The 14,288-nt window shown below is 39.1% G+C and overlaps 1 protein-coding gene across 5 annotated transcripts in view; it reads right to left on the bottom strand.

The window, feature by feature from the left end:
• REPS1 (RALBP1 associated Eps domain containing 1) overlaps positions 1 to 14,288 on the bottom strand; it is a 67,409-nt gene that overhangs the window by 24,159 nt on the left and 28,962 nt on the right. For 4 of the 5 annotated variants that reach the window (XM_064169486.1, XM_064169481.1, XM_064169482.1 and 1 more), the window contains exons 4-8: positions 13,511 to 13,664; positions 5,242 to 5,369; positions 4,610 to 4,772; positions 4,232 to 4,295; positions 3,261 to 3,415 (exon numbers count right to left, since the gene is read on the bottom strand). In XM_064169486.1, coding sequence (XP_064025556.1) covers positions 3,261 to 3,415; positions 4,232 to 4,295; positions 4,610 to 4,772; positions 5,242 to 5,369; positions 13,511 to 13,664 — 664 coding nt within the window. The remainder of the gene's footprint in view (positions 1 to 3,260; positions 3,416 to 4,231; positions 4,296 to 4,609; positions 4,773 to 5,241; positions 5,370 to 13,510; positions 13,665 to 14,288) is intronic. The other variant, XM_064169483.1, reaches the window with a different exon arrangement.

Below are 14,288 nucleotides of genomic sequence, written 5' to 3'. Positions count from 1 at the left end.
CTATGTTTTGCTTCAGTCTAGCAGCTGTCACATTGCAGATGTACATCATTACTGCTACATCAGTTTTCTCGGAGCTTTCAGCAGGTACATTTCTAGAGGAACACTCCTCCCTCACGATGCAGCACATTCATTTCTGTTCTGTTCAAAACGTAATAGGATTGGGTCAATCTGAACAATAGACTAAGCATTCCAGTAAAATCCTGCTTTACAGTGTTTTCTGTTCTGCTAGATACCACAATATCCAGCTCAGAGGTAAAGCCTCCTAAAAAAACTGAAGCTTGGATTATAACATGAACACTTGAGAGAGGGACTGAAAAGTAAAGTAGCTCCACATACTAAGAAGATAATAGCTAAAAGTGCCGAGTGCTGCACTTTGGCCACAACAATCCCATGCAGAGATACAGGCTGGGGTCGGAGTGGCTGGAGAGCAGCCAGACAGAGAGGGATCTGGGGGTGCTGATTGATATCCACCTGAACATGAGCCAGCAGTGTGCCCAGGTGGCCAAGAGAGCCAGTGGCATCCTGGCCTGCATCAGGAATGGTGTGGCCAGCAGGAGCAGGGAGGTCATTCTGCCCCTGTACTCTGCACTGGTTAGACCACACCTTGAGTACTGTGCCCAGTTTTGGTCCCCCCAGTTTAGAAGGGACATTGAGATGCTTGAGCGTGTCCAGAGAAGGGCGACGAGGCTGGGGAGAGGCCTTGAGCACAGCCCTACGAGGAGAGGCTGAGGGAGCTGGGATTGGTTAGCCTGGAGAAGAGGAGGCTCAGGTGACCTTATTGCTGTCTACAACTACCTGAGGGGTGGTTGTGGCCAGGAGGAGGTTGCTCTCTTCTCTCAGGTGGCCAGCACCAGAACAAGAGGACACAGCCTCAGGCTGCACCAGGGGAGATTTAGGCTTGAGGTGAGGAGAAAGTTCTTCACTGAGAGAGTCATTGGACACTGGAATGGGCTGCCCGGGGAGGTGGTGGAGTCGCCGTCCCTGGAGCTGTTCAAGGCAGGACTGGATGTGGCACTTGGTGCCATGGTCTAGCCTTGAGCTCTGTGAGGTCTCTTCCAACCCTGGTGATACTGTGAAGATGTTCACAGTCTAAAGATCTAAAACTCTGAATAAGAAAATTACTTCACATAAAGAGAGATGGCTTAAATTATCACTAAAATATTGCTTGAGGGCTGTGATTGAAGACGACTGCCACAAGAACGTGTGTGATACATTGTACCAAAAACTAATTGGTTTCAGACTCCTGAGGAGCTGAATCCTACAGCCTGCTCTTCTGCTACAACAGCTCAATACTCTGTCTGCTGTCTTCCACTCAGAATGCTAACTCCTAACAAATTCAGAGTCAAATTGAATTGGAAACACTTGAATAGTCAGCAGTGATCAACTGCACCATGGAAAAATCAACAACAACCTATTCTTGTCTCCAAAGTGCTGATAGGGACGGAAACAGGCACAGCCTAAAAAGAATTAACACTGACTTAACACCAGAGGAAAATTTTAATATATACATATAAAAACTACTTTAAAGAGTACTTCCCCCCTCAAATCTAACAATCATTTTGTACCTTGAGAAAATAAAGACTTCTATTGACAAAGTTGCCTGTAAAATAAGAACAATGAACTGACAACTAACACTTTTTGGTTTAATGCCAAACTTTTATAAACTTTGTAGTTTCCAGACAACTTCAGTTGAATGATAAAAGCCTTGGCATTTACCAGCAAAAGCAGCAGAAGAATAGGTGCAGATATAGCTGTAGAGTTTGGTTGCATGTTTTTGTTGTTGAGGTTTGCTTTGTTCTTTTTTATGAAGTAACAATGGTTTATACAAATAACTATTTCATTTCTTATCAAGATTGATGCTTGACCATCTCTTCAAAAAATCAAACAGAACAGGTAGCTTCTTGATAGGTATTCACTCAGTTAACTGTATATATTTCTTATCAGTGTTTTGGTCATAGCAAAATGCCTCCTCACACTGAAAACAAGTACTGTTACAGCTGACTGCTGTTGGAAAGGTTCTTTGAGCAGTCTAGCCTTTCCACAAAAAAGGGTTTAATTATTAAAAGGAGAGGTAGTAAGAGCTACAGTACCTAGTTTAACAACTCGCTGATTGTCAGATGAAAGTCTCTGACATCCTACAAATACAGTAGGTAGAAATCCCCTTTTTACTAAATAATTCAAAGAAAACCCTGGGAAATCATAAAAGCTGTACACTCACTGCATAACCCTGACTTTCTAAGCAAAGACTGCTTGTTAAAAGTAACCTAAAGCAGTTTTAAAATATTCCATTTCCTTAACCTGTTTGAAAATAGAAAAAGGAAGACGTCTGCAAACAGTCTGGTTTTAAACACCTCTCTTACATGGAACAGTAGTCTGCTTTTCAGTCATGGGATCAAGGCACATATTAACAAGCAGAACATTTAATGGTTTATCTGGAAGCACCCAAAGGTACAGGACTGTACACAGAAAGACTGGTGCCAAAAGAATGGAGAAGAAATCCTGATGCAAACCAGCAGAATTATTAACAAAATTCTTGATAAAAATCTGCTTCTGACCCTGTAGTTTCAAACTCCACAGCCCTACTTCTAGTATTGAACCTAGGAACATTTTAAGTATCTTAGGAATATATTAAGTAGTTTGAGGCATAGGAAGTTTCATGTAAACATGAATAGAAATTTCTTCACTGTGAGGGTGACAGACCACTGGAACAGGCTGCCCAGGAGGGTTGTAGAGTCTCCCTCTCTGGAGATATTCAAGACCTGCCTGGACACGTTCCTGGGTGATCCTGCTCTGGCAGGGGAAGAGGGGGTTGGACTAGGTGATCTTTTGAGGTCCCCTCCAGACCCTGACATTCTGTGATACCTTCAAGACACAGAAATTCAGGCTGTATTTCAGAAGTAAGGGTGACAAGAAGAAACATTAATTTGAAAGCAAGTTTGAAGTGCAGCTAGATTGGGAATCTGACCTGCAATAGCTGATCCTGACAACAAAATCCATACTGTGACAATTTAGTTTCCTTAATTTTTAAAGCACACAGGCAGTATTTCCAAATGTAACAGTCAGTATTGTGTACTGTACCTAAATAATATCTCTCTGTACATATATGTGATCAGATTAGCTCTGAGCACCAAGGTTTCTCCAAACTGCACACTGCTTTACTTCATGCTATGCTCATACCAACCTATAAATACCTCCTCTGATACACTCTAACAACTGCACATTTGAAAACAGTGAAAGTTGTGTTGAAACATGTGTCCTACCCGTTGAGTCTTCCAAATCAATCAGTTTGGGCATTAAACTTTCAGGTAACTTTTCTGGCAAATCATAGCCATTCTTCCTAGCAACTACCAGATGAAATGCAGCACAGAACTCATCCAGTGTCAGTGCACCATCTTTATCAAAATCTGATAGTTCCCTAAAAGAGAAAACTTCATATAAATATTTTTAAGGGCATTTTGTTTCCAAAAGTCATGCTTCTCTGTGTTACTTGGAATAGTTTATACTTCATTTTACTCCATTAAACATTTCATATTAGTGCTACACAGTTTACTCCTTGAAGCAGATGAGCCTACACCAGTAACATTTCTTAGAGCTTGAAGATCACTTAAATCCTCTTTTACATCTCCAAGTTTTTAACTCATTTAAGATAGTAATACACAATATAAGCAGCCTCAGCTTTTTAGCAAAGCATACTATGGAAATAATAGCATTGAGGCAACGTGATTTATATTACATGGGAAAATACCTCAATTAGAAATCATTACTTTGGAAGAGAGGTCAAATCTGCCAAGGTAAGCCATTTAATGATGGCAGGTAACACTGCAGTACAAGTTAAAAAATAGAGATACAGGTGTTGCACCAAGTCAAAGACAAAAATTTGTCATCAAGTCCCACTAAGAGTATTTAAAGACATTTGCACCTGTATATTTCATTTAAGCTTTGCGCTTGAATTAATGACAAAGAATTAAGTATTAATGCATTTGCAACAATAAAAATCTCAAATAAATTACTTCTTACTCTCAAAAGTCTTCAAAAGCACAAAATGTAAATAGTGCCAGCCTAGACCTACTAAAGACCACTACAGTGATACTGGTACAAATGTGAGTAGGACTGAACACAGTAGAGTACAAGTGAAATCTCAGTAACACATTCTAGTAAGTAGATTATTTAAATGACTGCCACATAGATGTCCTCTAAGTAATTATCCCAAATGAAGATACATTTCACTTACCAAATATGAGAAAGCTCAAGAATAGGTAGTTTTGATTTAGTGAAAAATTCTTTAGCTGCAGACCCTGAAAAATTACAACAGTAATTTTTAGTATTTAAAGCAAGTGAAGCCACTAGAAGACTTAAGAGTTATGGTAAAAGAGATGAGCTATTTATCAAAGGTTTAGGGAAAGATGTCATTAATTACTAGGGGTAAATGAAGGAGAAAAACACAGGAAATTAGTTTCAAGTCTTTTCTTGCTTTATACTGGTGTTTACTAGACTATTATCAGTAAAATGCATAGCTTTCTTCAAAACGGAATGGAAACCTAAGCACAAAGCAAAGCCTTTGTAACAGAACTGCTGCACCCTCAATCGTATTTTTTAAAGAGAGACTTACCTGGTATAAATCCATTTAGATCTGGTTGAATGGTTTTAAACTGATTAACATAATACTGCCTTTGTTCATCAGTTATTTTCCAGGGGTCATCATAACTACTCGATTGCCTACGAATTTCGTTTGTTGTTGTAGCTGATGCTACAGTTCGGACTGTTGTCTGGTCCTGAAACGAAATATTTTTCCTCAGTATTATCTACCTAAAATGCTTCTATGAATTCTCAACTTCTTGCCTTCGAAAAATAAAGCACAGTTAAATCTTGCAGTAGTTTAAAAACTGCAGGGAATCATCAGCAGATTGTATCTACGAGATAAAGGCAGGGTATTTTTGCACACTGATACGTATGGGTAGGAATGACTGCGGATATGCAAGCAGGAAAAAAAAGGCACATGTGCAAAAAAAGCTGAAACAAATGTTCTGAAGTCATAACTGCTGACATTTTGGAAGATTAGTAGCTTTTAATTAATTATACCAAACCAACTCAACTCCATGAAACAAGCATCTGCTGGGTAAAGAGCGCTGAAGCGATTACAGCACAGATACACAGCAAACATCTGCAATGAAAACTATTTCAAAAGAAAAACTGCAACATCAGTCTGAATGAAGCAAATCAAATATCAATAAGGTGTCACACCTGGACAGAAGCAGGATGCATGGCTAAAAGAGCACTGGTTGGTGGGGTATCTGCAAAACTGACCCAGTTTTCTTGATGAGGTGGTGGTGAATGGCCAGACCATATGGGATCACTAGAAGTAGATGAGCCTGAAAGCAGAAGAAACATTTTCTTTTCAAACGACAATCTTGACAACTGAGTAAAAACTTTGGATAGCAGTTCAAAAACAAAGGCCTGAAACACATGCTCCTGTCTAGGAAATAAACTCTTGCAGAAAATGAAAACCAAAATGCACCATGCTGACAAAGTTCACCTCCTGACAAACTCCCTCCTGTGTATTTTTACATTAGGTCAGCTTAATTCTGCAGTAAAAAAAACAGAAGTAATGAGCTTACTGCAGCATATGTAAAATGAAAATCGAGTTGTACCCATTTAATGGGTTTTGAATGAGTTAATTAGTACTCCCCATCTTCATTTAATTGAAATATGCAACACTTCTATGGATAACAGCTATTTACAAGTGGCATACAGCATTAGCATACAACTTTATTATCATTATTATTATTAATCTTTTTTTGCTTTTAGGTTTTAGTTGTGCCTTGGAAATTCCTTTTAAGAATCAGGCGTTTTGGCAGAGATTTCTTTCTAAATGATTTCTAGGCTCAGTTAACTTACTGAAAAACAGGCTAAGAATAATAAAATGCATCCATATGGAGTGCTGCCATCTGCTATGTATTAGCTATCTGGAACACAATTTGGATTCATCCTGACCTTTGTTATAATCTACTTCTGCAGTTCTGCTGATGTTCAATGTCTTAATATTAAAATAACAATGAAGCAACTACAGAAAGATTTGGCTGCCCATTGTTTTATGTACAAAACCCTCAAACTTCTCTTACATTGCAAATTTAAGAAAAATCTAGGGAACTTAGAGCAGAGGGAAAATAATCTATCTTGAGCCAGTCTAGAAGAATCTCAGGACTCCATTCTACTCTGACTTTGAAAAGAAATGCTGAACTCTGTACATCTGAACAGCAGTTGTGAAATTGATTCATCCACTTTTCTTGCACAACTGAATACTTTCTCTTTGATATGTGTTAAAGTCATACTTAAATAGGAATTTCTGCAGAAGCAGATTTCCTTTTAAATGGTAGGTCAACTTCCATGAGTATCTGTAAGCCCTCCACACAACCCACAAATAAGAAATACGAGTCATCATTTTAATCCTGCTTTAAAGAGGAGACTGAAGCAATAAACCCCAATCTATTGTCAAGATGCTGACTAGAACATTGCTGTAAGAAATCCATTTACATGTTATGTATGAAGCTGACAAACTATGAGGGTTTGGGTGTTACACGCTTCCCCACACTTTGGAAATCACCCAGACTAGACTCAGCCAGCTCTGGAAATTTGAATGAAGCTTATATTTACAGCTTAGCACAATATACAAGCAGATATTTACAGTATACACAGTTATAGACAGAAATAGACAAGGGAAAAGGTAATACAGAAACACAACTCCCCTCCCAGAAACCTGAGTCCCCAGGAGGGGCTCCCAACAGCCTTTCCACCTTCTCCCACCCCTCTACCTTACCCCAGTCCCAAGGAAGAATGGAGGTTCAGCCAGGGGGTTAGGAAGCAAAGTGGATTAATCAAAGAGACAGCAGAGAGGCTAGAGAGAAATGCAACTCAGCCAGTCACCCCAGAAGAAGCACCTTATCTATGTTTGGATTCTTGTTCTTATACTTCACTCATAGCAAGCCTATGAACGAAGCAGACATCACCATTGTTTTTCACAGCCTGTGATCTAATCCTTCTCACCAGAACACTCTAGCTAGGCTCAAACGAGCACACAAACTGTTTCAAATTTCTTAGAGACTGATGACAGTACTACATAATCTGCAGTAAACAGTGAAGAAACCTGAGAGTCAGTGAAGCACGCTAAGGGCTAACATTGACGTCAAGCAATAACACTGCTAGCATACAAAACTGCTATCTATTACACGGCAGTATGCAGTTTCTCTTTCATTCCATAAATCACCTTTTTCCTGAGAGACAGTAATGGGAGAAATGCTTAGAACAGGTTTATATTTACTCTCCTCCTACACACCACAGCCATAACTGTGCACAACACACTGACTCTTGCATTGGAAAGCATAACTTGAGATTGACATGGGCAAAAATATTTCTTGAAGGAGTTAAGTCAAAGGCACAGAATTGAGAGGTTGTTAATTCTGAATTTCACCCAAACATGATAGAAACAGCAAGGGAATGTCATGGCTGTTTTGGGTGGAGGTTGGGTTTTGTTGCTGCTGTTGTTTTTTAAAGTTAAATTTACTATGATAAAACACCATTATTAATTATTCTTTTTTTTTTCCCCCCTAAATACACTCTCTTCACTGCTGGAAGCTCCAGATGTGGCCTGATGCTTCTAGCAGCTATGCTGGTTTTGGCTGTGGTGGAATTAATTTTCTGCATCTAGTATGGGGCTGCATTTTGAACTTCTGCTAGAAACAGTGTTCATAACACAGGGATGTTTCAGTTACTCCTAAGCAGTGCTTATGCAGAGTTAAGGCCTTTCTGGTTCTAGCACTACCCCAGTAGGCTGAGGGCACACAAGAAACTGGGAGGGGAAACAGCCAGGCCCCTGACTGACCAAAGAGATCCTCTGCCATATGACATCATGTTCAGCATATGAAGTTGGGGAAAGAAGGAAGCGGGGGCATTCACAGAGCATTTTGTCTTCCCAAATAACCACAGCTTGTGATTGTCATGGTAGGCCTGATGGGCTGATATAGGCTTATACATGTCCTGGCTTGCCCAGACATGTTTTTCTGCTCTCCCTCCTTCTGTTTTGGGGAGAAGCAACCATGGGAAAGAGGACAAAGAACCTGGAGCTAGAGTCTAAGGACTCTGGGCTGTCCAGACTTGTTTTGCTCCTGTGGTAAACAAAGTACACACGCTTGGCTTGTGCCTGCCTTGTGCAAGGCCTATGCTTTTCCCAAATTTGGGTAAAGCAAGCCTATGGCTTCACCTAATATGATCAAGCTCAGCTAACTGCCATTCTGATTGGCTATTCTGTGTCCAAAGGCCCATTAGTCTCAGTCTGTATCGATAAGAGTTCAACAGGTAACACAACATACTCTGCCATTGTATTCTTGCCTGCTGCAATTGCTTACTGCCTCAGTGCATCCTGAATTGCCTGGAAACTGCCTGCCTTGAGTTATGAGGAACAGGCTCTAAATGTCTCCACATGATCAGCCTGCTTAGCCAGGGTGACATCGTGCTAAGACTGCACAGCGCAGGACATCTTGCCTGCACCTGAAAGTCTCTTGCAAAGACAGGAAGTTCTGGAGATACACACATGGACCAAGATAACAGGTCAGAGATTGTCTGCCTCCTTTCCCAGCACTCTGTGAAGCCTGGCAAGAATCAGAAGTCTCAGCAACTGACAAGTAACAGAATTCCCTGAAAGTCTTTGGGTACTGTCTGAAGTTACCAGCCCTGCAAGTCAGGAAATAATATTTAGTGAGTAAATACTTAAAACCTCTTGTAATTCACCACAACTTTCTGCCATAAGCAGAAAGGAGGTCCTTGAGTCCCTCTAGTGGGCAGGCAGTATCTGACCACAAGAACCTTCTCTGCCAGTTCAATTAATGTTTATATATTTTTGCAAGTTATTTCCAGATCCTATGTTATTGTCTGTATAAAAGTTTCCATAACCATGCAAAGAACTGATTATTATTAAAATTAGTGATCAGGGGAGGAGAGTTCTGAATATCAGAATTAACCAATATTAATCTGGAAAATATAATCTTGCAATTAATTACCCCTTCATTACAGTGATGAAGCTCTGCTTTCCTTCAGATGGCTTAACATCTGCCGGCCCACTGAAAACAGTGAATGAAATCCTTGTTTCCTTTCTTGTGTGTCTTACCTATGAAGCTGTGTTTATCTCAACCCACAACCACAACTTTTCTTACTTTTACCCTTCCAGTTCTCTTCTCTGTTCCACCAGAGAGGTGATTGGTTGACAGCAGGAGTTAAAACACAACTGTGACTTCATCCAAAGTTACTGGGTATAAAGGCAATTAGTTTCACAGTGGCTTTGCCTTGGGGTTCTACTTCAGTAGCTGGCCTAACTCTAGAAATGAATGTGCAGAAAACATCAGAGTCTCTCTCAGCACAGTGCTAACAGTAAGATCCACACAAGTCCTTCCTTGCCTATACCTCAGACAGCAACTTCACCACTAACCTCATATACCTTTACTCCACATTTATGGCTCCCAATAACTTGTCTTAGTAAACTTTAATTTGTCCATTGGTGGGGGGAGATGCCAGCAGTAGCAAACTGTCATATCTTGAGTACTTTACAAGTATTTTAAGAACTGTTTCTTTCTCCCAGGTTCAAATAATCCCCACAAGAATACTCTTCCTGTTGTCTGGTCTCTGATGCAATATTTTAGGACACAGGATGGAAAAACTGGAGAACAGTGGAGAAAGGTTACTAGTAACTGTGCACACCTGATCTACACACACACATGGACTACCACCTGCCAGTAATTCAATTCCCAATCATTATAATTACATCTATCTGACACTTCAAGACAGTCACCTCTCACTTCATTCTGAAACTACAAAGACAGACTGGAAACACTGAAGTAAAAGGAGAGGTGGAATAAAACCAGGTCACTGAAAAGATGTGGAACAATTGGTACATTTTGTTATTTGTAACCCAGCTAAGAAACAACCTTCAACAGTCTCTGTGCATTTTTATCAGTTGGAACACCATTAACAGCACTCTGAACGGAGAGTAGGCCTAAGACCAATTATCAGACTTCAACTAACTGGTGAAGTCTAATGCACCATGCTTAGCATGAAGACTTAACTTGAATTCCTGCAGCTGCTCCCTACCCTTTTCCTGTAACTGGAATCTTAGCAACACATTGATAACTTGTGGAAAATAGTCGAATTTCCTGTGGGAGAAAAGTTACCTCAAAGTCACAAATATAAGTGTAAGAAATGGTCTATCCAAGTAGCTTGTACTTTTCAGTAACTATACAAACATAAATAAAGTTTTATGCAACTTTGTAAACTAACAAGAGTTCTCCGTATGACCAGTCTGTGATGAAACAAAATCAGAAGGTGAGCACAATTTTGGCAATAAGGTAAGATACTGTAGAGCTCTCCCTTCTCCAATTAGTCACATCCAGGCAAGAATAATCCTTAACTTGTAACAAGACTAATTCTCAACAGTTACTGAAGTAGTAACTAGGATACAATGGACTACTCACTCCCTTGCTAGCACAGTAAAGATCTCAAGACTCTAAAGGTGCTAGCAAACTGTTAGCACAGCAGACATGTTCTACTTCTCTCTATGAAGTTCTTTTGTTCTTGATTTCAAGAACTGCAGCAGAATTTCTCTCAACAAAGAAAAGAAGGAAGTGTGTCTTAGGGCTGCAAGTTCTCATACATATTCAGACACTAAAGCGGAACTTTGGTGTAATGCCAAAGAAAGCCAACAAAAGTCCTATGAGTGAAGAAAAGACCTCAGGATTATTTTACTAGTTTAAACTCATTATTTGGATAGTATCAACATAAATGCTCTGCTTTGCTTCCAGTCCAGACTATAAGGTGACAAAACTCAGCCTCTAGTCCTTATCCTGACTACAATTCAACTACCATTTGAAGTGAGGAAGGTGCTCTTTCCTTCAAGTTTGTTAGCACTGGCATCCCTCTGGCAGCAGAAGCTGTAGTGTAAAATGAGTTGAAAAGGTAAATGTATGAAGTTTTGTTTCTTCATCTCTTGTTAACTACTATATAGGAACGGGAAGCTCTCATCTCATACAATTCCGCTTCTAAAAGGAGTTTCATCATCCACTATATTATTCTGTGAAAACTGATCCAGATCAGAACTGAGACACAACATTATTTTTCAACAGATTTATCTGAAATTGTTAAATCAAAGGCGCCTGGAAGACTTCAGACACTCAGACCTAAGTAGAACTGACTCTGACGTTTAAGGATAAGATCCAAACTGACTATAAAACTTGATTCTACTCTGGTGATCAATGTCTGACACTGAACTCTTAATTCCTGACATTAAAGTAAAATACATGCACCCTTTGGGAGTCTCTTCATAACTTAAGGCAAGATGGTAACAAGCCCTGGATTCTGATTTCATGTGAGTAAGCACATTGAGCTAGGCATGAATATGCTTCAGACTACAGCTCCTTGTGAAGCGTCACTAACACCATCCTGCATCACTGGACAATAATACTGTAAATATAGCAAAAAATACTGTAAACTTCAAATTCTTTTGCTTTGTTTTCTTCCACAACAAACTGAGAACTACAGCTTTAAACTATGCTTTAAAACTTCTGATACAAGACAAGATGCAGGACTTTTGAAAACAATTGAGTCATTACTTAACTATTGTACAGCCCAATTTGATACAGAGAGCACAATGTAGCTTTGCTCATGGTGGGAATATAATGATGCAATGGAGTCTCTTTAATGTGCAGAAGTCAGAATCTTCATGTCTAAACTATATTTCACCAAACAAAAAAATAAAGGTTTTGACTTCTGTCCTTCTGGCTTAAGGCTTAGTATTAGACCCATCAGAAACACTTTCACACCTGAGGTTCCATGCATTTGACTACCCCATCACCTTCAATGTTTCACATGACATGAAACACAAGCAGAGACCTGGGTTCTTCTTGGATCACAAGTGAAATGGCATTGTCCTGACTTAAATCCTATTGAAATAGTATCACATACTTGGCAAATTGTCTGATTTCTCAAGAACATCTTGCATTGGAATCAAGATGAACTAGCAGTGCTGATTTCAAGAAAGCAACCAACAGTCTTTCTGGTTCTACCTGTCAAGCAGAACATCTTTTTTCCTACAAAAGACTGTTCTTAAAATGTAAGCTCAGGACAGCAGAAAAGAAATATTTACAAATTGTCTACAACAGCTGAAGTTCATTCGCAGTGAATGAGGATGACAACTTTTGTTAATATACAAAAATCCACTCTATCCTTAGCACAGGCAGAACAGACAATCTTTTTATAACAGCACCTCTGAATTCCTTTAAACACACTATGAACATGTTTCAGAATGGAATATAGAATTGGTTAATATTCCAGCTACTTCAGAAATACTTTCAGGCAGCTACTACTGACAGCTTTACCCATTAGATACCAGAGGGAAACACTGCCAAACTGAAATATTAACATGGTGTTACAGTTTTATTTTTAAGAGGACAATATTGAGCTCTTCAACAGTAGGAATAACTTGCAGACTTTCCTGGAGTCCTTGAGTTTCTAAGTTCAAAAAAACCCAAACAACTTCACAAGTTAGAACTATTAGCAAAGAACATTCAGGACACTAGCATAAATCTCTGCACACAACTTAATCCACTCCTAAAATAAGTTTTATTTCCTTACTCAGCTAATTCTAACTACAGAGTCCCTGGTCTCTGATGCATGTTCTGAACTAGAGAATGACAATAAATTGAAAGGCAATAATGATTTCGGGTCTCTACAATGGAAATCAACCAATCACAGCTCAGTCTGAATCTACAGCCTACAAAATGCAACATATTTAGCAGTATTGTCAAAAACAGAGCCTGAATTAGAATTGCTCTGATGTTCCCAATTTTAAGTCTATCAGATAGCAGTAAGAGAACTTTTTGAAATAACAGATATTAAGGTAGAAAGCTTTTTAAATCTGAGCACAACGATAGAAGAGAAGAGAGGATTTTCACATTAAATGAAGAACAATAATGGATAATAAGCTTTACTGAAACAAATGGTTCTACCACGAGAGACTGGAGCTTCACTTCTGTTTACATAAACTTTAAAGAAAGCAAAAAACAGTTAAGAGAATTAGTTCTTCTGGCAATTCATATAATATACCAGAAGCATAATTCAAACAAGTAATACATTATGAGCTGCATTTCTTTGGAGCAACCCATGATTTTGGGTGTACTGATAGTTCCTGTAGGATGTCAGTTTTGTATTAGAAAACTTTCCACTGGGATACTTTCATACTGTCTGTCCCTCCCTCCAAACTCTTAAGCATTCCCCATACCACACTAAGAACTGGATCAGCCACATCCAAGACTATAGATTCCAAAGTACTACCATCAACATGAACATCCAAAGCTGCAAAGAAAAGTTTCCAGGACTGGAAAACACAAAAATAAACTGACCTAAACTCATTTAATATATTTAAGAATTCCACAATTTTGGGTTACAGTTGAAGCATAACAGAAGACATTTATACCTGGTTGTGCTTCACTAAATGGAGCCCAAAAAGGCCCAGGTCCAGCAAGAGGTCGTTCATTATTCCCTCCGCTGGGATGGCGGTTGTGCTTCCTCCATGTATGTGGAGAGGTTGGTGGGGATTGCTGAGGTGAAACAACTGGAGATGTGGACTCCTAATAAAACAAAGGAACCTTTTAAGTTTTTTACTAAGTAACTAGATACATAAAATCCTATCTGAAAAAAACATTATTTCTAGGAATAACCACGACTGCAGTTCAAGTCTCATTTTAGAGTGACAAATTGCTATTCATTAGAATGAGGGAAGAGGAGAAGTTCGACAAGGTACAGTTTGACAGACTGGACATGTTCACTTCAAACAACGTCACCTAATGTATTTTTAACTTGGCATTCTTAAGACAAGAACAATGCCAAGTTAAATGGCTTAGTTACAAAGGAAACTATCATTTTCACTTGTGATAGAAGTTAGATTTGAACCCAGGTCTCAAGAGGAAAGATTACTTACTGTACAACTGATTTCCATCAGGTGACTGACAATCAGTTACTTGCATTGCAAGAACAAACAAGAATTAAATATTGAAAAAAGTCAGTAGATTTGCCACACTTTTAATATGCAAAAACATAGATGTATTTTTTTTTCCCCAAAGAATGATGCCATCTAGCATATGCTTTTCTGCTGTACAAATTACAATTCAGTTTTGCCCTGATGTCAAAAATCAAGCCTCTCTTTAACCTCATATTGTACTATATTCTCCCTCAAGAGACAGGAAAATAAAGAA

This window comes from Pogoniulus pusillus, chromosome 31, assembly GCF_015220805.1.
Source record: "Pogoniulus pusillus isolate bPogPus1 chromosome 31, bPogPus1.pri, whole genome shotgun sequence".
NCBI classification, from domain to species: domain Eukaryota; kingdom Metazoa; phylum Chordata; class Aves; order Piciformes; family Lybiidae; genus Pogoniulus; species Pogoniulus pusillus.
Note: the sequence above shows the minus strand (reverse complement) of the source record. Positions and strands in the feature narration are given on the sequence as shown.